The sequence below is a fragment of the Sus scrofa genome, chromosome 3, assembly GCF_054392235.1.
Source record: "Sus scrofa isolate SSC_HxYL_T2T_F1_AM1 chromosome 3, Sscrofa_HxYL_maternal_Yorkshire_Landrace_v2.0, whole genome shotgun sequence".
Lineage (NCBI taxonomy): Eukaryota > Metazoa > Chordata > Mammalia > Artiodactyla > Suidae > Sus > Sus scrofa.
Window position 1 is genome coordinate 28,256,412 of NC_139385.1, and position 21,679 is coordinate 28,278,090.

Genomic DNA, 21,679 nt, shown 5'->3' on the forward strand with positions numbered 1-21,679 from the left:
CATAAATGGGATGTATGCACGATGATATTTTTTTGAACAGCTTTAATTTTTTTTTCTTTTTTGCTGGTTTTACCCCTTCCTTAGTATAACATACCTCTTCTAGCATATTCCAAAATCCTCATTAACAAGCCAATATATTGCATTCTGTATTTTTGTCTTGTTGTTGTTGTTGTTTAGGGCCACACCCATGGCCTATGGAGCGTCTCAGGCTAGGGGTCTAATGCCGGATCCTCAACCCACGGAGCAAGGCCCAGGATCGAACCCGCAACCTCATGGTTCCTAGTCGGAGTCGTTTCCTCTGAGCCACGATGGGAACTCCACATTCTGTATTTTAAACCTATATTCATATAAAATAATTTAGGGAGTTCCCCTGTGAGGCAGCAGGTTAAGGATTTGGCATTGTCACTGCAGGGGCTTGGGTCATTGCTGTGGCACGGGTTTAATACTTGGCCCAGGAACTTCTGCGTGCTGCAAATAAAAAAAAAGAAAGAAATATCCATGTATATATACATGGTTTTACAAAATGGGTTCCTATAATGCTCTTTCTGAATTTTGATACTCAATATAACTCAGAAAAAACCTCTCTGAGTTAATGAATATACTCTATTATTTTTAGTGGCTGCATAATACTTAAAAACGCAGATGTTCTGTAACTAGGTCAGCTCTCTCTCAGTTGAAGGATCATTGCTTTGTTTCTACTTGTTTGTACCAAGAACAATGCTCCAATAAGCACCATTATACCTTTACCATTATAAATCTTTTTTTTTTTTTTTTTGGCTTTTTAGGGCTGCACTCGCGGCGGCATATGGAGGTTCCAAGGCTAGGGGCCGAATCAGAGCTGTAGCTGCCGGCCTACACCACAGTCATAGCAACATCAGATCTGAGCTGGGTCTATGACCTACACCAGAGCTCAGGATAATGCCAGATCCTTAACCCACTGAGCAAGGCCAGGGATCGAACCTGCATCCTCATGGATGCTGGTCAATTCGTTTCCACTGAGCGATGATGGGAACTCCCTATAAATATTTTAGAAGTATATTTTAAAAATAATTTTATATAAGGATCTTTTTGGCTGCGCCCACGGCATGTGGGATTTCCCAGGCCATGGACTAAACCTGAGCCACAGCAGTGACCCAGGCTAGGCTGCTGCAGTGTCAATACTGGATCCTCAACCTGCTGAGCCACAAGAGAACTCCATATATAAAGATCTTATATTTTTAAGGGAAAGATTCCCAAGAGTGGTTTTCCAGGTCAAAGGGAGTATGCAATTTTTATTTTAAACAATCATTTCCAGATTGCATTCAAAAAAGTCTGTATCGGTTTATATTTCCACTACCTCACGTGAGAGTATGCTTTTCCCTCAAGTCCCTGGCAGCAATGGGCTTTGCCTTATTTTTGTTTGAGTTTTTTCTTTTTTTTTTAAATCTTTTTAGGGCTGCACCCACGGCATATGGAGGTTCCCAGGCTAGGGGTCTAATTGGAGCTGTAGCCACTGGCCTCCGCCACAGCCACAGCAACGCCAGATCCTTAACCAACTGAGTGAGGCCAGGGATCGAACCCGCAACCTCATGGTTCCTAGTCGGATTCATTAACCACTGAGCCACAATGGAAACTCATGTTTGAGCTTTTTCTTTTTGTCATAGACTTTTCAAACATCTTGAAACCAAATAGAAGAGTATAATGAGCCCCAAATACAGCTCAGCTTCAGCAATTATCAATATTCTGCCATTACCGAAGGCTTCTTTTCAGTTTTTGCAAATTTATGGACATAAAGCCATAGACTTGTTCCTTTTTTAAGATCTTGTTTTGCATTTCTCTGACTGCTAGTGATTTTTGAGCACATTTTCACACATTTGGAGTTCATCTTGTGTAAGCGCCTATTCATAGCCTTTGTATTTTTGTTTTGTTTTGTTTTCTTATCAATTTATAGGAGCAGTTTGTATTATGGATGCCAATCTTTATCTTCTCTGTTGTCAATATGTTTAATGTTTGTTTATGGTATCTTTTGCCCTTCTAAAGTTTTAGGTTTTTAATGTATATTTTGGCCACACTCTCAGCATATGGATCAAATCCAAGCCTCAGCTATAAATGATACCATAGCGGCAACAACACCAGCTTCTTAGACCAGTGCGCCACAGGAGGAACTCCAATTTTTTATATATTTTTAAGTATATATTTTTTTCTTTTACAGCTTCTATGTTTTCTGTATCACAAAAGAAACTACCCATCACCACCACCAATTGTAAGCTGGTACAACCACTCCGGAAAATTGCAAAATCTACTGAAGCTGAACATATATATAATCCTATGACCTAGAACTCTCTCCTAAGTGTATACCAACAAAATACATAGATGTGGTCACCAAAAGATAAGTACAAGAATATTGGAGTTCCCGTCATGGCACAGTGGTTAACGAATCCGACTGGGAACCATGAGGTTGTGGGTTCGATCTCTGCCCTTGCTCAATGGGTTAAGGATCCAGCGTTGCCTTGACCCGTGGTGTAGGTCGCAAACGCGGCTGGGATCCTGCGTTGCTGTGGCTCTGGTGTAGGCTGGTGGCTACAGCTCTGATACGACCCCTAGCCTGGGAACCTCCATATGCCGCAGGAGTGGCCCTAGAAAAGGCAAAAGGACAAAAAAAAAAAAAAAAAAAAAAAAAAGACTGTGTAATAGGTTTAACATTCTAGTAATAGTAGAATTTCATTATACTTACAATTTAATCTAGAGAGTCAATTGACATTTTAATCATACTAAGTCTTCCCACACAGGGTCATATCCTTTTATTAATTCACATTTTGCTTTATAGCCTTCATAAGATTTTACAGTTTTTCATCTAGGTCCAGTGCCTCTCTAGTTAAATTTATTCCAAAGGATTTTCTTTTTATTGCTATCGTGTTTGGAATATTTTTCCCATTACTATTTCTGTGTTCTCGAGTCTTTTGCTAGAATGGAGATAGGCTACTGGTAGTTGTCTAAAAGCAGAACACAAACCGAAGTGCGGTGAAGAAATGTAACTTTATGTCTTTACTACTCAATTTAACGTTTTATTTTAAGCTCTCTTTGTGCCAGGTGGAAGAAATTCATCCCCATCTGGCTTCTCCCAGCCTTTCTCCAGGGTGGATTTAAATTCCATGGCGTTTACTGCAAGAGGACACTGAGTCTTTGTCATCAGCTGTCCCAGCCAGCATCCTCTGAGATGCCGAGCGTCTCATTGTGTCCTGTCTGGTCCTTACTAGTCTCTGCTGCATCACCTCTCTTTTCTTTCTGAAGAGTCTTTCCTTCTTGCTCTGTCTCTCTTCTTCTCTCCATCCCTCAGACATGTAGAAAACATCCCCCCACCTCCAGAAGGCAGTAGGCAGTGGGAACCTCCCTAGCGCCCCCTATCGGGCCAGACATAGCACACAGCATCTCCACCCAGGAGATCCTCTTGTTTTGGGTCCTGTGTGGGGTCCTGTCCTTAGTGAGGAGGCAGCAGAGTTGTCCCTCTTTCTCAGGTACCTGCAGCATCTTCTCACTCCTTTTTTTTTTTTTTTTTTTGTCATTTAAGGTCCACACCTATGGCATATGGAGTTTCCCAGGCTAGGGGTCCAATCAGAGCTGCAGCAATGCGGGATCCGAGCTGCGTCTGTGACCTGCACCACAGCTCACGGCAACACCGGATTCTTAATCCACTGAGCAAGACCAGGGATCGAACCCGGGTCCTGGTGGATACCAGTCGGGTTTGTTAACTGCTGAGCCATGGTGGGCACCCCATCTTCTCACTCCTTATCCTCCTTCCTCTCCCTGTCTGAGGAAACTGTTCTACTCTCATTATTCATTCTCTTAAGTCTAGGTTCATGCCTTGAGTTATACAAAAATTCAAAAGGTAAAAGAAGCTTTGTTTTCTCTCTGCTTCCTCACCCCTTCTCTGAGGCAATAAATTCAGAGCAGACTGGCTGGAATAAGGGAAGGGCTGTAAAGGGGAAAAGAAGTTCTGGAGGGGAAAACATTGGGTTTTTTTTTTGTGTGTGTGTGTGTGAAGTTTTTTGGTCTTTTGTCTTTTTAGGGCCACACCCGCGGCATATGAAGGTTCCCCGACTAGGAGTCCAATCGGAGCTACAGCTGCCAGCCTACACCACAGCCACAGCAACACAGGATCCAAGCCACATCTGTGACCTACACCACAGCTCATGGCAACGCCAGATCCTTCACCCACTGAGCAGGACCAGGGATCAAACCTGAAACCTCATGGTTCCTAGTCGGATTCATTAACCACTGAGCCACAACGGGAACTCTGGAAAACACTGTTAATATTTCAGCACAGTACCCCTCAGACACAGGCACAGGAAAAAACAGTACTGGGGAAATATAACAGAATGTTCACAGAGATACTTTATTTCCAGGAGGTGGAGCCACGAATGAACTATCCTTAGACAGGAAGATAGATAGAGATAGAGATATAAGTTTTGCAGAGTTTCTAAAATGTGGATTACCTTTATCATCACACATCGCACACACTCAAAAATTATCTGTTCCAGTTCTCTTGTAGTCTGTATCCTCTTCAAGTCACATGTGTCGCATGACAAATCCCAATGACTCCAAGCATAATTAACAAACACAATGTACATTTCCAAACAGATGCACAGTGTACAAAATATAAAGCATCAAAGGGGGCTTGCATGCTCAGTAGCTTGGGTTGGTTTCTAGAGTGGCAAGCAATCCCTCTGTTATGAAATTAGGATTTCTATGCTGATTTGGGGGGATCAGAACAACTAAGCATGAAGGCATAACCAAGTGAACCAGATTTCAAGATGCGTGTGTGTGTATATATGTATACTGAAGGTATAACCAAGTTAGCCAGACATCATGATAAATATATATTATTTATATATATATAAAAACACGCCACAGGCATAACCAAGTGAACCAGATTTTGTGATGTGTATCTATATCTATCTATCTATCTATCTATCTATACACACACACACACACATATATACTGAAAGTATAACCACGTGAGCCAGACCTCATGATATATATATATTATACATATATATGTAATACATATATCATATATATATATATATAAAAACACGCTTCAGGCATAACCAAGTGAACCAGATTTCATGATGTATATAGTGTGTGTGTGTGTGTGTGTGTGTGTGTGTGTGTACACACACTCTTCAGGGTGCAGAGGCTTGATGTGGCATCTCAATTCTCAGACCAGAGATTGAACTTGGGCCGCAGAGGTAAAAGCACCAAATCCTAACCACTAGACCACCAGGGAACTCCCTGTATAGATTTTAAAAGAGGTTTTTGCATCATGAGACAGCTGGGTTTTCTAAAGCCACATTTGAGGACAATATGATAAGAGGATGCCTTAAATTTGGTAGGTTCCTAAAAGCAGAGACTGAGACAGGGATTCTTGCTCAAGTGTTGTGTTGGGGAGACCTCTCTAAGGGAAGGGGTGAGGGGGAAGCAGGATGGGGCAGGGGGAAGAGCTAAGGAAAGGAGAGGTCTCAGCTGGAGACGGGCTTCATCCTGCTTCCACAGGGACCTCTGGAGCACAAACTGAACCACAGGGTTGGTTCCACCTTGAAACAAAGGGGCCAGTCTTTTGTACTCCCATGCCCCTCAGCCATGGGCAGGGGACACCAGACTGCTGCAGTGGCAAAGGGCAATTCTGTAGGGAGGCGGGGACCTGTGAGCCCCTGCTCCTCGGAGCAGCTGGGGATGCCAGCCAGGCAAGATTTACTTGGGGTTATTTGGGCAAACCTGGGTGATTGTGAGCTGATTAAAGGATGAGCCAGCGTCAGCGTGCAAGAGCAGGTGACACTGAAGACACCGATGACAGCAGGATTGGGGGTGCAGAGGAAAGCTGTGGGCCAGGTAGCAAAATCTACAGTGACTATTGGGGGTGTGACCGGGAGGGCCAAAGATGACAAAGAGGAGGGGGAGATAGTGGCAGAACTGGGCTGCATGATCCTCAAATCAGCAGGAATTTTTACACAAAGAAGCAGGGGAACTCAATGAATCAAAACTTGAAATCAGGAGTTCCCATTGTGGCTCAGTGGGTTAAGAACCCAACTAGTATCCATGAGGATGCGGGTTTGATCCCTAGCCTCACTCAGTGGGTTGAGGATCACCGGTTGCCACAAGCTGCGTCATAGGTCGAGGATGCTGCCCAGATCAGGCACTGCTATAGCGTAAGCCAGCAAGCTCTGGCTCCTACTTGAGCCCTAGCCTGAGAACATCCACAGGCCACAGGTCTAAAAAGACCCTAAAAGACCACCATCCACAACAAAAAACTAACAAAAAAACCCACAACTTGAAAAACAGGAGTTCCCGCTGTGGCACAGTGGGTTAAGAATCCAGCTGTGGCGGCCCCGCTCACTACCCAGGTGCAGATTCGATCCCTGCCTGACTCTGTGGGTTAAAGGATCTGGCAATTCTGCAGCTGTGGTCGAAGCTCCAGCTTGCATTCAGTTCCTGGGCTGGGAACTTCCTTATGCCTCTGGGTGGGGCTCTTAAAAAAAATAAACAATAGGAGTTCCTGTTGTGGTTCAGCCCAAACAAATCCAACTAGGAACCACGAGGTTGTGGGTTCGGCCCCTAGCCTTGCTGCGTGGGTTAAGGATCCCGTGTTGCCTTGACCTGTGGTGTAAGTCACAGACTCAATCAGATCCCACATTGCTGTGGCTCTGGTGTAGGCCGGTGGCTACAGCTCCAATTAGACCCCTAGCCTGGGAATCTCCATATGCCGTGGGAGCAGCCCAAGAAATGACCAAAAAAAAAAAAAATCTGTAAGTTTTAGGAAAACCGGGACCTTATCTCCCCTGCTTCCCAGGCTGGGGTTAAAAATAAATATTTATTGAATGAATAACTGAGTCAACCAATTAATCTATATTTCATCATGTCTCAGCAAAGGCCGCTAGAATAGTAACAAAGGCCACCAGCTTTGAGGTGAGACATCTGAATTCGAATGCCAGTTCCAACCCTCAGCTTTTACATCGGAAATGCTGTGAAGATTAATGCAGGTGGCAAATTCTCCATAAAGGGGCTCAATGGGTAAAAATCCCTTTTCGGGAAAGCTCAGAGCCATCCCTTGCGGGGTGACCTGGGATGCGTGCGCGTATTACTGCGATGGGAAAGGCTGGGGAGCAAGCGGCGTGCCGGCCGAGACTGTGCCCTGGCCTCTGCGTACCCAGCTGGCCCAGCCCGGGGCGGAGTCTCCTCCGTCGGGCGGGGAGCCGCGCTGTCCCCTGGAGGCACCAAGGGACCGGGTCGGCCCGCCCCGTGTGGCTGCCGTCTAAGCGGACCATGGCGAGCACCGCCCGGAGGTCCGGCCCGTGGTCCCCGCTCCTGCTCCGGCTCCCGGCGCTGCTGGGGATGCTCCTGCCACAGGTGAGAAACGGGAGGATGCGGAGCTTTGCAGATCGCGTCCTGGGCGCAGGTGGAGGGGGAGCGGCGGAGCCACAGGAGGCGCCTCACCCTCCCCCCGGGGCCGGATCGCCCCAATTCGGCCCCTGGCCTGAGAAAACCCCCTAGCTTTGGGAGTTTGCCAGTTGCCTCAAGAGCTGGAATGACCTGCCAGCGAGGAAAGGCGCAGGTAGACGCAACCCCCCCACCCCTCCTGCAAGGTCCGGGTGGGGGTGTGGGTGGAGGGAACAGCCCGCGGGAGGGGGCCCTGGCTTTCCTACTGAAACTTCTAGAATCCCGGCTTCCTTGGAACTTATGATCAACTTAGACGTCTGTTGTGGAGAAATCACCCACACACCTAGGTTCGTGGACAAATTCAGGCAGATCAGGTGTTCTCCCCTTACCCGTGACTGGACCCGGGATTCACAACCCCTGGGATAAATAAGCCAGAGGTACCAGGATCTAGTCCAGCCCTGCTGGGCTCAGAAAAGTCCAGTCGTACAGAAATGCAATAAGAAGGCAAAGCCAGGGCTGGAATCCCCTTGTCCAGCCTGGAGCCTCTGGAACAGTGAATGGGAACTTAGAGATAACTGCTTATGCCACCCCATGCCCACTTCCAGCCCAGGACCCACCCCACAGCTGCCAAGAAGGAATGGGACCTCAAGTGGCTGGATTGGGTGTTTGCAGAAAATTGAGGAAAAACTAGAAATGAAAAAAAAAAAAATTGTTTCCGTCGTGGTGCAGCAGAAACAAATCTGACTGGGAACAAAGAGGTTGTGGGTTCGGTCCCTGGGCTTGCTCAGTGGGCTAAGGATCCGGCATTGCCATGAGCTGTGGGGTAGATCGCATATTCAGCTCGGATCCCATGTTGCTGTGGCTGTGGTGTAGGCCGGCAGCAACAGCTCCAATTAGACCCCTAGCCTGGGACCCTCCATATGCGGCAGGTGCGGCCCTAAAAATACAAAAAAAAAAAAAAAAAAAAAAAGAAGAAGAAGAAGAAAGAAAGAAAGAAAAGAAAAGAAAAAGAAAAAAATTAGAAATCTTGATGTTTCAGTGAGATCTTTCCAATTTTTTCAAAATCGGTAGCTAATTAAAAGCAGATTTTTAAAAATATACAGTAATGGTCAAACCAAACGCCTCTGTGGGCAATCAGTCTGTAGCTTCTTCTCCAGACCACTGTCCCTCTGCCACGCTGGAGATCACGGAACAGGCCTAGGAAAGAGGAGGCAGATTCCTGACTCCCAAACCATTGGCTGAGCTCCAAGCCTGAGGGTCCTGGAGCAGGATGTGGCCTTTGCAGGGGTGCGGCTGGGCCACCCGGATGTTAGGGTTCCTGCTAGGAGCTCAGCCCCGCCCTGTTTGCTCAAGGAAGGGCTAGAACAGGTGAGTTAGCCCAGCAGGGGCCAGATGCAAGAGCAGCACCGGCCCTCCCTCCCTCGGCCACCCCCACCCCCCCAGCCTCGGTTCAGGGGGCCCCCGTCAGAGCCTGGCACTGAAAGCAGCTGGGCCGGTTTGGAGAGGCAGAATGGGTCATCCCAAGAGAGGCAGACTGTGAGGCACAGGAGAAAGAGACTGGATCCCAGAAGCAGAGAGATGGTGGTTCAAGTCCCACTTCTGTCATTTGTTATCTGTGTGGCTGGAGGCTGAAGACCTAAGCTTCCTGGAGTTCCCATCAAGGCTCAGGGGTTAACGAACTCGACTGGTATCCATGAGGACGCGGGGAGATCCCTGGCCTCGCTCAGTGGGTTAAGGATCCAATGTTGCTGTGAGCTGTGGTGTAGGTCACAGACGTGGCTCGGATCTGGCGTTGCTGTGGCTGTAGTGCAGGCCAGCAGCTGTAGCTCTAATTCAACCCCTAGCCTGGGAACCTCCCTATGCTGCAGGTGTGGCCCTAAAAAGCAAAAAAAAAAAAAAAAAGACCTACCCATCCTGAGCCTCAGTTTCCCCCACCTGTACAACGGAGAGAATAATACCACCACCAATCTCTTAGGGATGCTGAAGTCTTTTCTGCAGAAGCTGAGGCCCCCCAGCTCCCACTGTCATCCCTCTCTAGGGTTGAGGAGATCAGTGGGTGGGGCCAGTATCTCCCCCAATTCCCCTTCCTTCTTTCACTATTTCCCTCTCAGGGAAGGAGAATCACAGCCAGCCCTGCCCAGAGCAGGGACTAGGAGGGTCCCAGGTCTCTCAGAAGAGGAGACCTTTTTTTTTTTTTTTTTTTTTGTCTTTTTGTCTTTTTGCCTTTTCTAGGGCCACTCCCGCAGCATATGGAGGTTCCCAGGCTAGGGTTCGAATTGGAGCTGTAGCCACTGGCCTATGCCAGAGCCACAGAAATGTGGGATCTGAGCCGTGTCTGTGACCTATCCCACAGTTCACAGCAACGCCGGATCCTTAACCCACTGAGCAAAGGCAGGGATCGAACTCGCAACCTCATGGTTCCTAGTCGGATTTGTTAACCACTGCGCCACAACGGAAACTCCCAGAAGAGGTGACTTTGCTTTCACTGCAGGTCCAGACCCTCAAGCCAGAGAGCCTCCTGTTAGTGTCCACCCTGGATGGAAGTCTCCATGCGCTGAGCAAGCAGACAGGGGACTTGAAGTGGACGCTGAAGGATGGTAAGCAAGGGCAATCACTCCTCCTTCCCTGGACCCCAAGTTGGCGGTGGGGTCACCTTGGCATTAGAGGAGAAGAACATGTGGTTCAGAATCCAATAAGCAGGCGTCTGCAGGCAGCTTCACCACTTACAAGCTGTGTGGCCTGGGGAAAGTCACTCCACCTCTCTGAGTCTCAATGTCTTCACTTATAAAAGGGGCCAAGGGTCACGAGCCTACGACACAGAGTTCTTGGGGGATTAAACCACACTCATGTCAAATGCTTGGCTGGGTGTCTGGCACACAGTAGGCACCCAATGCAAGGTGTGCCTTTTGATGGGGTGTCTGGAGGGGGCTACTCACGCCTATGTCCCTGTCCCTGCAGATCCCATCATCCAAGGGCCAGTGTACGTCACAGAGTAAGTGGACCTACAGTCTTTTAAGGAGCAGGCGGCTGGGAGATGGGGAAGCCCTCATTGCCTGGCGGGGAGGCTGTGCTGGACTTAAGGGATTTGGGTCTGGAGCTCTGTGGTACCTCCTGCCAGGGTGAGCGCCTCCTAGTGGCGAAAGTGGAGGGAAGGGGGGCCTCTTGGAGCCTGGGGAACGTGCATGAAATCTTCCCCTGTTCCTCTCTGGCCCGCAGGACAGCCTTTCTCTCAGACCCCGCTGATGGCAGCCTGTACATCTTGGGGACGCACAAACAACAGGGATTAATGGTATGTTTCCTACACTGGTTGGGATGGGCGAGGGTCCGGGCTTCTGTCACCCAGTGCACCAAGGGGGTGGAGGGGGCCGTACAGGTAGAATCTGAATGTCCCGAAAAGGATTATCTGCAAGGACTACAAGAAGGCTGTCCAGAGGGGCCTGTTGAAAGGAGGGGGTGGTGGGGAGTTCCCGTTGTGGCTCAGTGAGTTAAGAACCCAAGTAGTGGAGTTCCTGTCTTGGCGCAGTGGTTTACGAATCCGACTAGGAACCATGAGGTTGCAGGTTTGATCCCTGACCTTGCTCAGTGGGTTAAGGATCTGGCGTTGCCGTGAGCTGTGGTGTAGGTTGCAGATCCGGCTCGGATTTGGCATCGCAGTGGCTGTGGTGTAGGCCAGCGGCTACAGCTCCGATTTGACTCCTAGCCTGGCCCTAAAAAGCCAAAAAAAAAAAAAAAAAAGAACCCAAGTAGTATCCATGAAGATGTGGGTTTGATCCCTGGCCTTGTCCAGTGAGTTTTAAGATCCAGCGTTGCCACAAGCTGCAGTGTAGGTTGCAGATGCGGCTCAGATCTTGCATTGCTGTAGCTATGGCTCTGATTTGATCCTGGCTCCAGGAACTTCCATATGCCACAGGTACAGCCAAAGAAAGAAAGAAAGAGAAGAAAAGGAAGGAAAGGGGGTATTGGGGTGGCTCTGGCTGTGAATGCAGAGCAAGCCGACTCTCAGATCTCTGAGGGTTTTCAGGGGAAACCTATGTATCAGTTAGCTTTTGCTAAGTAACAAATTGCCCTGAAACTCCTTAAAATGCGAACCGTGTATTTAACTCACGATTTTGTAGGATGTCAATTTAGACTCACGATTTTGTAGGATGACAATTTAGGCTAGATTCAGCTGGGTGGTCTCGATTGAGCTTGGTCAGTCAAGTGTCTGTGGTCCGTCAGCTGTCTCTCTTTCTGAAAGCTGGTTGTTGGTTGGCTGCCTTTCAACAGGGGCGACCAGGCCAGGGGTCTCTCATCCTTCAGCAGGCAAATCTGGGCTTGTTCACATGGCATCAACAAAGGAACCAGAAACAGCAAGAAAGGGCAAGGCCAACACAAGAGAACTTTTCAAGCTTGGCTTATGCAATTGTCCCTCGGTAGCCACAGGGGTTCCGTTCCAGGCCAGTCGCCTTCCACCACCAAAATCCAAGGATGCTCAAGTCCCTTATATCAAAACAGCACAGTATTTGCATATAACCTACACACACCCTACCATATTCTTTAAACCATCTCTAGGCGTTCCTGTTGTGGCACTGCGGAAATGAATCTGACTAGGAATCACGAGGTTGTGGGTTCGATCCCCGGCCTCGCTCAGCAGGTTAAGGATCTGGAGTTGCTGTGAGCTGTGGTGTGGGTCACAGACTCAGCTCAGATCTGGCATTGCCATGAGCTGTGGTGTAGGGCAGGAGCTGCAGGTCCAATTCAAACACTAGTCTGGGTACTTCCATAGGTGCCGCTGTAAAAAGACAAAAAAACAAAAAAACAAAAAAACAGGATTATGTACAAAGCTGTGGGTCGAGTATAGGAAACCACAAGGTGCCATGACATTGAGGTACCATTATCAGCCCTAAGCTCAGAGGGAGAAGAAGTGGTTAACCTCAACCTGGAACTGGAGGTGGCTTATGGAGAGAGCCACCTGACAGGAGCTGAGGGCTCTGGGGGAGGGACACGGCCAGCCCACGATGACCCCATGGAGAGGAGGCCAGGGAACCCTCACCCTGATCCTGCCCCCTCCCTGTTATCCCAACCCCACTGGAAGCCAGAACACAGGGCTCCCAGTGATGGATCCAAAAATGTGTCTCCTGGGGAGAGAGCCAGGTGGAGAGTGGACATCCAGCCCCATCCAGCTTGGAGGTCACCATGGGGTCCCCTGGGGCAGGTGTGCTTGGTCCGTGACGTCACTGCCCCTGCATCTGAGACAAAGCCCAGTCACGCTGACAAAGCACATCAGACCCCCCGCCCCCTGCTCCCTTGATCTGGGCCACCTCACTTCTGCAGCCCGTTTGCTCACCTCCAGGCACACGTGTGCACACACATCTTGCACCAGCTCACGCCAATCAATTTACTGACTATGTCAGCTCTGGGGCTTCACCCAGACCGTCCCCATGGTCTGGAACCCTCTTCCACTCTGCCTCTTCTTCCCCAACTCAGTCGGGAGGGGCCATAGCACGCTGCCATCACCGCACACTGAAATCTCCAAGGCTCCGCAGAGCTGGCTTTCTTGCTGGCACCACGTGACCCACGTTGGTCCCCAGGGTGCTACGTGCACTGTGATGTCCTGGAGACAGAGTGGCTGGAAGCGTCATCTCAAGCCAAGCTTCTCAGCCACCAAAGCAGAAAGGGGGAACGAGGTGACCCACACACTGGCTCTTGTAGTGCCGGTGTACAAGTGACATGGGCACTTCTGGAGCCCACCCTTTGGCAAGCCTCATGATCGTGCCCACTTTAAGCCAGAAAGGAATTGTAATCCCAGAAGAAGAACCAGAATATATGTGCTCTCCTTCCCCTGGCTCACTCTTTCTTTCTTTCTTTCTTTCTTTCTTTCTTTCTTTCTTTCTTTCTTTCTTTAATCATCTTTTTAGGACCACACCCATGGCATATGGAGGTTCCCAGGCTAGGGGTCCAATCGGAGCTGCAGCCACCAGCCTACACCGCAGCTACAGCAACTCAGGATCTGAGCTGCATCTGCAACCTACACCACAGCTCATGGCAATACGAGCAAGGCCAGGGATCGAACCTGCATCCGCATGGATACTCGTCAGATTTGTTCCCACTGAGCCATGAAGGAAGATTCCCCCTGGCTCTTTCCTGCTCATGGTCCAAGTCCCAGTTTAAACTCCAAGCTTGTCCCCAGCCTGTGGTCTTGCCTCCAGCTGACCTCACTTCAGGCCACTCTGCCCCTCTCCATCCCCACTCCCCATGCACTGGTGTCCTCGCTGACCCAGCCAGTGGCCTCAGCATTCTGTCCCTCTGCCTTGTCCCTCCACGTGTTCCTGTGTAAGTTTCACTCCCCACTCAGCTTGCGTTCTTCCTCCGTAGCTGCGCTACGTGAAACAGCATCTCAAGTCATTCTCTAAGTTTGTCTTAATAACATTTACCACCACCTGGCATTATGGTTTATATGTTTTTGCTTGTTTTTTATCCTTCTTACACACACACACACACACACACACACACACCCCAGAGAGGTAACTCTGGGCAGAAAGGCACTTGGTCCATCTTAGTTACAACTGGGTTCCAGCACCTGGCTAGTAACAGACGCTCATTAAACAGCAGTTGAGGAGTTCCCGTCATGGCGCAACGAATCCGACTAGGAATCATGCGGTTGTGGGTTCGATCCCTGGCCTTCCTCAGTGGGTTAAGGATCTGGCGTTGCCGTGAGCTGTGGTGTAGGTCGCAGACACAGCTCGGATCTGGTGTTGCTGTGGCTCTGGTGTAGGCCGGCAACTGCAGCTCTGATTCTGCCCCTAGCCTGGGAACCTCCATATGCCTCAGGTACGGCCCTAAAAAGACAAAAGACAAAAAGTAAATAAAATAAGTGGCAGTTGAATGACTGAATGAACTTCTTTCATTAGTCCATCTTCAGTCCTGCACATCTGCATCAGGTGTGCTCAACCTCACATGCTCCCCCAGCACAGCACTAACCATACATACCAACTCCGGGCTGTAGCAACTTCTGTTGTCTGTCCTGACTGAGCCCCCAGGAAGCCCCAGTTCTCTTTCCCTCAGTACTTGCTCATACCTGGGCTGCATGAGCTCTCTGTGTGGACTTTGGGGATTTTTTTCATTTTGATATCATTTCAAACCTAAAGGGGAGTTCCCGTCACGGCACAGTGGTGAACGAATCTGACTGGGAACCATGAGGTTGCAGGTTCGATCCCTGCCCTTGCTCAGTGGGTTAACGATCCGGCGTTGCCGTGAGCTGTGGTGTAGGTTACTGACGCAGCTCGGATCCCGCGTTGCTGTGACTCAGGTGAAGGCTGGCGGCTACAGCTCCAATTAGACCCCTAGCCTGGGAACCTCCATATGCCACGGGAGTGGCCGGAGAAAAGGCAAACAAGACAAAATACTACTACTACTACTAATAATAATAATAATTTCAAACCCAAGGAAAAAATTCAGGGATAGTACAGAGCAATTCTTTATTCCCTTTACTCAGATTCATCCATGTTTAACATCTTATCTGGGAGTTCCCTGGTGACCTACCTAGTGGTTAGGACTTGGCACTTCCACTGCTGCAGCCTAGGTTCAATCCCTGATCTGGGAACGGAGATCCCACATCAAGCCACTGCAACGAGGCGGCCAAAAAGACTTCTTATGAATTTCACTTTATGATTCTCTCTTGACAGTTACTATTCACATGTATACTTAAATTTTTCTTTTTCTGAACCATTTGAGAACAAGTTGCAGGCATTAGGCTGCTTTCCTCCTAAAATGTCATTGTGTATTCCAAAAACAAGGACTTTCTCTTAATTAGCCTGAGTGCAAATTATCAAAACCACTACTGATACAGTAGTGTTATCTAACGCTCAGTCCATATTAATTTTTTTTAATGACCATACCTGTGGCATATGGAAGTTCCCAGGCTAGGGGTCGAATCAGAGCCGTAGCTGCAGGCCTACACCACAGCCACAGCAACACCAGATCCAAGCCACATCTGCGACCTCCACTACAGCTCACGGCAACACCAAATCTTTAACCCCCTGATCGAGGTCAGGGATCAAACCCACATCCTCATGGACACTCTGACTTGTTCTGAACCTGCTGAGCTGCAACGGGAACTCCTCTCAGGCCATATTAATTTTGTCACGGGTCTCAGGGTGTGCTTTATGGTTTCCAGTTCAGAATCGGAACCACGATTACCCCTTGTGTTTGGTCCTCATGTCTCTTTATTGTCCTTTAATCTGGGACCGTTCCCCAGCCTCTCTGAGGCTGTCACAGTCATTGAAGTTTTGAAGCCTCAGCATGTGTTTCTGAGGTTGCCAGGCCAGGCCGGAGTGATCAGGTGGCATCATGGCACTGGGGATGGGCTTTTCGGCAGCTCCTTAAGAGCTCTTGCAGGAGTTCGCGTCGTGGCACAGTGGTTAATGAGTCCAACTAGGAACCATGAGGTTGTGGGTTCAATCCCTGGCCTTGCTCAGTGGGTTAAGGATCTGGCGTTGCCGTGAGCTGTGGTGTAGGTTGCAGATGCGGCTCGGATCCTGCATTGCTGTGGCTCTGGTGTAGGCTGGCAGCTACAGCTCTGATTCAACCCCTAGCCTGGGAACCTCCATATACCTCGGGAGTGGCCCAAGAAATAGCAAAAAGACAAAAAAAAAAAAAAAAAAAAAAAAAAAAAGAGCTCTTGCAGTAGAGTGCTTAAGTGGGTGGTTTCTGGAAGCTGGCTGGCTGAGTTCAAGGTCTGGCTTTGCTACTCAGCAGCTGGGTGACCTTAGCCAAGGGACTTAGCCTCTCTGGAAATGGATATTATGATAATCATAGCTGCTGAATAGGATGTCTGTGTTTCTCTGCCCTCACCGCTCCTCAGAGACTGCCATTCACCATCCCCGAGCTGGTTCACGCCTCCCCGTGTCGTAGCTCCGATGGCGTCTTCTATACGGGTAAGCCTCTCTCCAGCCTGTGGGTTCTGGTCCAGCAGCGATGGGACTTCGGTCAGGGCGGACTAGCTGGGCACAGGGCAGACAAGCAGCACACCCTCTCCAGGCCATCTTGAGAGCGGGCACACTTTCCACTTCCGCAGGCCGGAAGCAGGATGCCTGGTTCGTGGTGGACCCTGAGTCAGGGAAGACACAGATGACGCTGACCACAGAGCGACCCTCTACCCCCCGCCTCTACATCGGCCGGACACGTGAGTCCCGCCCAGCTGCCCCCCAAGCTCTGCCCAGGCCTGGCAGTTGCTATCCAAGCCGAGTCCTGGCCAGTCAATCAGTCTGTGCATCAGCAAACCCTTCACGGAGCACCAAACAAGGTTACGCAGCAGTAGCCAAAACAGACCTGGTTTCTGCCTTCGTGATGCTCAAAGACTCTGGCCTCCAGGCTGGGGGCTAGGAAATCCCCCCCCCCTTCACCAGATGACATCCCCTGGGTGTGGGTGGAGGAGTATCACCTGGGCACTCCCAGACACCCTGCTTCTGGGCGTCCCCAGAGTACACGGTCACCATGCACGACGCCAGAGCCCCCACGCTGCGCTGGAACACCACCTACCGCCGCTACTCAGCGCCCCCCATGGACGGCTCCCCTGGGAAATGTGAGTGCCTCCTTTCCCCGGCCCCACCTTGGAGCAAGGTCCCTGCACTCAGCTCATGCACGACCAAGCCCCACCACCTGACCTTCTAAGGGACCCCAACTACCAAAGGACATACACTTGATGGGCAGCCCTAAGGGACCATCCTCAAGACCCAGCCTGACCCTCTCATACCCTGAGCCGCCCTTCCCATCCTAACTCCTCCTAACTCCACGCTGGGTGAGTCCACAAGGACCCCAAGCAAGCTCCGCACACCCTGAGCCATCCCCGCACGTCCTAACTGACCCCCAATGTTGAACGATCCCTAACAGATGACCCTGAGTGACCTCCCCCAGACTGACCACCCCCTTAATATTATAAGGGTTCTTCTCAAATGACTAAGTGACTCTGAAGGTCACCATTCTATGTGAGAACTCATGCAGGTGATCCTGACACATCACAGGTGACACACACAGGGCCCCCGACTGACCTCCTTCACATCCTAAATGACTCCCAAGTGACCCATGCGTCTCCAGACCACCTGAATCTGATCGGCAGCCAGACCATGACTGACTGCTTGTCCTAAGTGACAAGGATTGAGTCACACACCTGAGTCACCTTTGGATGACACTGACTGACCCCTACATCTTACACAGCTGTCCCGTTGATCCTGCTCAAAGAGACCCTGTGAAGGAGTTCCCCTGTGGTTCAGCAGGTTAAGAACCGAACTAGTATCCATGAGGATGCAGGTTCTATCCCTGGCCTCACTCAGTGGGTTAAGGGTCCGGGGTTGCCATACACTGTGGTGTAGGTCACAGACTTGCTTGGATCTTGTGTTGCGATGGCTGTGGTGTAGGCTGGCAGCTACCACTCTGATTCAATCCTTAGCCTGGGAACTTCCATATGTCACTGGTGTAGCCCTAAAAAGAAAAAAAAAAGAAAAAAGAGAGAGAGAGACCCAATGAATTTCCCACCTCTTGATAACACTCCAGGTGATTTCACCTGACTTCCACATACCTGAGTGGCCCTCCTGATAGCCCAGCCTCAGAGCAACCTCCACCCTCCAAGATGCTCTGAGGTGCATCAGGCCAGAGCACCCCGACCACATGTCCCCAGCTTTCTTTCCCGGCAGACATGAGCCACCTGGCATCCTGTGGGATGGGCCTGCTGCTAACAGTGGACCCAGGAAGCGGGGCGGTGCTGTGGACCCAGGACTTGGGCGTACCTGTGATGGGCATCTACACATGGCACCAGGACAGTCTGCGTCAGCTGCCCCACCTCACGCTGGCTCGGGACACCCTGCACTTCCTTGCCCTCCGCTGGGGCCACATCCGACTGCCTGCCTCAAGCATGCAGGACGTGGCCACCCACTTCTCTGCCTTAGACACCCAGCTGCTGTAAGTGCCCAGGCCCGGGAAGAGCTTCTGGAGGTATTGCAGCCCAGGTCCAATGGGCAGGTGTGATGTTTGACCATGACACACTAGTACCACTGAATCGGGAGTCAAAACAGTTTGGTAGGACTTCCTGCTGTGGCTTTGCAGAAAAGAATCTGACTAGTATCCATGAGGACGAAGGTTCGATCCCTGGCCTCACTAAGTGGGTTAAGGATCTAGCATTGCTGTGAGCTGTGGGTAGGTCACAGGCAAGGCTCAGATCCTGCCTTGCTATGGCTGTGGCATAGGTTGGCAGCTGCAGCTCCGATTCCCCTAGCTTGGGAACCTCCACATGCTGAGAGCATGGCCCTAAAAAGACTAAAAAAAAAATTATTTTGGTAATTAACCAGGGCCCTGCACCACCCCCACATGCTCCCAAGATTCCCTTGATAGCCCCACTGTTCAGCAAGCGATGGGGTAAAATCAGGCCTGGAAGGGGACCTCTGCGTTCCCACTCCCCGCCCCCCACCCCAACCAGTGCTACAGCTAGCACCTGTTCTGCTTGGTAGGTATTCTGTGTTTATTTATTGATGGTTAAAACTTGTAAAGGAGGAGTTCCTGTCGTGGCTCAGTGGTTAACAAATCTGACTAGGAACCACGAGGTGGCGGGTTCGATCCCTGGCCTTGCTCAGTGGGTTAAGGATCCAGCGTTGCCATGAGCTGTGGTGTAGGTCACAGATGCAGCTCGGATCTGGTGTTGCTGTGGCTCTGGCGTAGTCCGATTAGACCCCTAGCCTGGGAACCTACATATACCGTGGGAGCGGCCCTAGAAAAGGCAAAAAGAGAAAAAAAAAATTGTAAAGGAGATGCCCCTGTGATGCAATGGGATCCAGCTTCTTCGGAGCCCTGGGACGCAGGTTAGATTCCTGGCCCAGCACAGTGGGTTAAGGATCTGGCATTGCTGCAGGCATGGCTTAGTTCACAACTGTGGCTCGGGTCTGATCCCTGGTCTGGGAACTCCATATGCCGTGGGGTGGCCAAAAAAAAAACAAGCAAATAAATAAATAAAAACTTTAAATATGACCCTTCCCTATAGCACCGACTACTGTAGTGTCCCCGTCTTGGGGAACCAGGAGACAGACTAGGGAAATCAGGAATTATCCATTCATTCTGTTCGTTCCACAAATTCTTTTTTTCTCCTTTGTCATTTTAGGGCCCACCCACGGCATATGGAGGTTCCCAGACTAGGGGTCGAATCGGAGCTACAGCTGCCAGCCTACACCACAGCCACAGTGACGCCAGATCTGAGCCTCGTCTGCAACCTACACCACAGCTCATGGCAACACTGGGTCCTTGACGCACTGAGCGAGGCCAGGGGTCCTCGTGGATGCTAAGTCAGATTCATTAACCACTGAGCCATGACAGAATCTCCTGACTATAGAGTTTTTTATCAGTTAGCTTTTGCTATATATCAAACTACCCCCTAAAGTTTAGAGCTTCAAATTTTACTATTTTACAGGTATTTGTGGGTCAGCTGGGGTGGTTTCTGGTCTGGGTAGCCAGTGGGTGGCTTGGATGAGCCTGGACGATTTAGGATGTCTTTGCTCATCTATCTCATAGTTGCTGGACTATTTAGCCTCCCACACCCTAGCACAGTAGCCTGACTTTCCTCCTGTGGTGGTCTAGGGGCTCCACAGAACCACATGCCAGGGCAAGCCCCGTGCACAAGTTCCTCTCAAGCCCCTCCTTGTGCCATATTTGCTGTTATCTCATTGGCCAACGCAAGTCACATGGCCAAGCCCAGTGTCAGTGTAGGAGGAGACAATACACAGTTACCATGGTGACTGAAACTACTCAGGATCATCACACCTTCTCCCCTTTTCCACTCCCTACTAGGATGACGCTGTACGTGGGAAAGGATGAAGCCGGCTTCTATGTGTCTAAAGCACTGGTTCATACAGGGGTGGCGTTAGTGGTGAGAAGGGTCTCTGGGGGGGCTGGAAAGAAGGGATGGAGCAGGAGAGGAGCCCCCCGCCTCATGCATGACTCTCCATCTTCTGCCACAGCCTCGTGGACTGACCCTGGCCCCCACTGACGGCCCCACCACAGATGAAGTGACCCTCCAAGTCTCAGGAGAGCGAGAGGGCTCACCCAGCACGGCCGTCAGATACCCCTCGGGCAGTGTGGCCCTCCCGAGCCAGTGGCTGCTCATCGGTGAGACTCACATTTGGAGATGATAATGGACCTGTGATCCCAGCTTCGGAGCTGGAAGGCAGGGGTCACCTTCAGCCCCGCCCCCCTGGCTTTTTCTCTGCCCCTTAGGACACCATGAGCCACCCCCAGTCCTGCACACCACCATGCTGAGAGTCCACCCCACCCCAGGCAGTGGGACTCCTGCTACCAGACCTTCAGAGAGCACCCAGACCCCAGCTCTCTTCTTGGAGGTCAGTGCTATGAAGGGCAGAGGGCGTGGGGGGAGATGCAGGAGGAGACCCTTTCCTCAGGCTTCTAGGAGCAACTTTGCGGGGGGCGGGGGGGGGGTCCGTTAACCTCACAATTTCTCAAAAGAAAAAAAAATTTTTGTTATTGCCAGAAAAGTGTTAAACACATCAACAAGATATTGGCTATCTAAACTGAAATATGAGTCTGAGTTTTCTTTATTCTTCTTCAGTTTAAAGCTTATAAAATATTTATCAAGTGAGATAATGAAGGCAGACAAATGATAAAAGCATGCCCTCCTGGGAGGGGACTGGACAAGAGTTGCTGGTAGTTCAAGGTCAGAAGGTACTGGCGGAGTTCCCGTCGTGGCGCAGTGGTTAACGAATCCGACTAGGAACCATGAGGTTGCGGGTTCGGTCCCTGCCCTTGCTCAGTGGGTTAACGATCCGGCGTTGCCGTGAGCTGTGGTGTAGGTTGCAGATGCGGCTCGGATCCTGCGTTGCTGTGGCTCTGGCGTAGGCCGGTGGCTACAGCTCCGATTTGACCCCTAGCCTGGGAACCTCCATATGCCGCGGGAGCGGCCCAAGAAATAGCAACAACAACAACAAAAAAAGACAAAAGACAAAAAAGACAAAAAAAGTGGGCTTTGAAGTCCTTCAATAAAAAAAATACAAAAAAAAAAAAAAAGGTACTGGCATAATCTGGAGAAATAAATCTCAAATCTGGTTGGTCATCAGACTCACCCACTCTAGCCCCACTGAATTCAGAATCTCTGCAGGTGAATATATGCACTTTTTTTTTTTTTTTTTTGGTCTTTTTGCCTTTTCTAGGGCCGCTCCTACAGCATATGGAGGTTCCCAGACTAGGGGTCTAATCAGAGCTGTAGCCACCAGCCTACGCTAGAACCACAGCACTG

At 50.1% G+C, this 21,679-nt stretch overlaps 1 protein-coding gene across 6 annotated transcripts in view; it reads left to right on the top strand.

Moving 5' to 3' along the window:
• The first annotated feature begins 7,279 nt into the window (after window positions 1-7,279).
• ERN2 (endoplasmic reticulum to nucleus signaling 2) overlaps window positions 7,280-21,679 on the top strand; it is a 29,510-nt gene continuing 15,110 nt past the window's right edge. For all 6 annotated transcript variants that reach the window (XR_014840549.1, XR_014840550.1, XR_014840551.1 and 3 more), the window contains exons 1-11: window positions 7,280-7,383; window positions 9,905-10,010; window positions 10,372-10,405; window positions 10,630-10,702; window positions 16,256-16,328; window positions 16,469-16,576; window positions 16,874-16,975; window positions 18,084-18,348; window positions 20,221-20,299; window positions 20,391-20,538; window positions 20,647-20,768. Coding sequence is in view for 3 of the 6 variants with exons in the window: in XM_021086462.2 (XP_020942121.2) it covers window positions 7,300-7,383; window positions 9,905-10,010; window positions 10,372-10,405; window positions 10,630-10,702; window positions 16,256-16,328; window positions 16,469-16,576; window positions 16,874-16,975; window positions 18,084-18,348; window positions 20,221-20,299; window positions 20,391-20,538; window positions 20,647-20,768 (1,194 nt within the window). In the remaining 3 variants the exon portion in view is untranslated. The remainder of the gene's footprint in view (window positions 7,384-9,904; window positions 10,011-10,371; window positions 10,406-10,629; window positions 10,703-16,255; window positions 16,329-16,468; window positions 16,577-16,873; window positions 16,976-18,083; window positions 18,349-20,220; window positions 20,300-20,390; window positions 20,539-20,646; window positions 20,769-21,679) is intronic.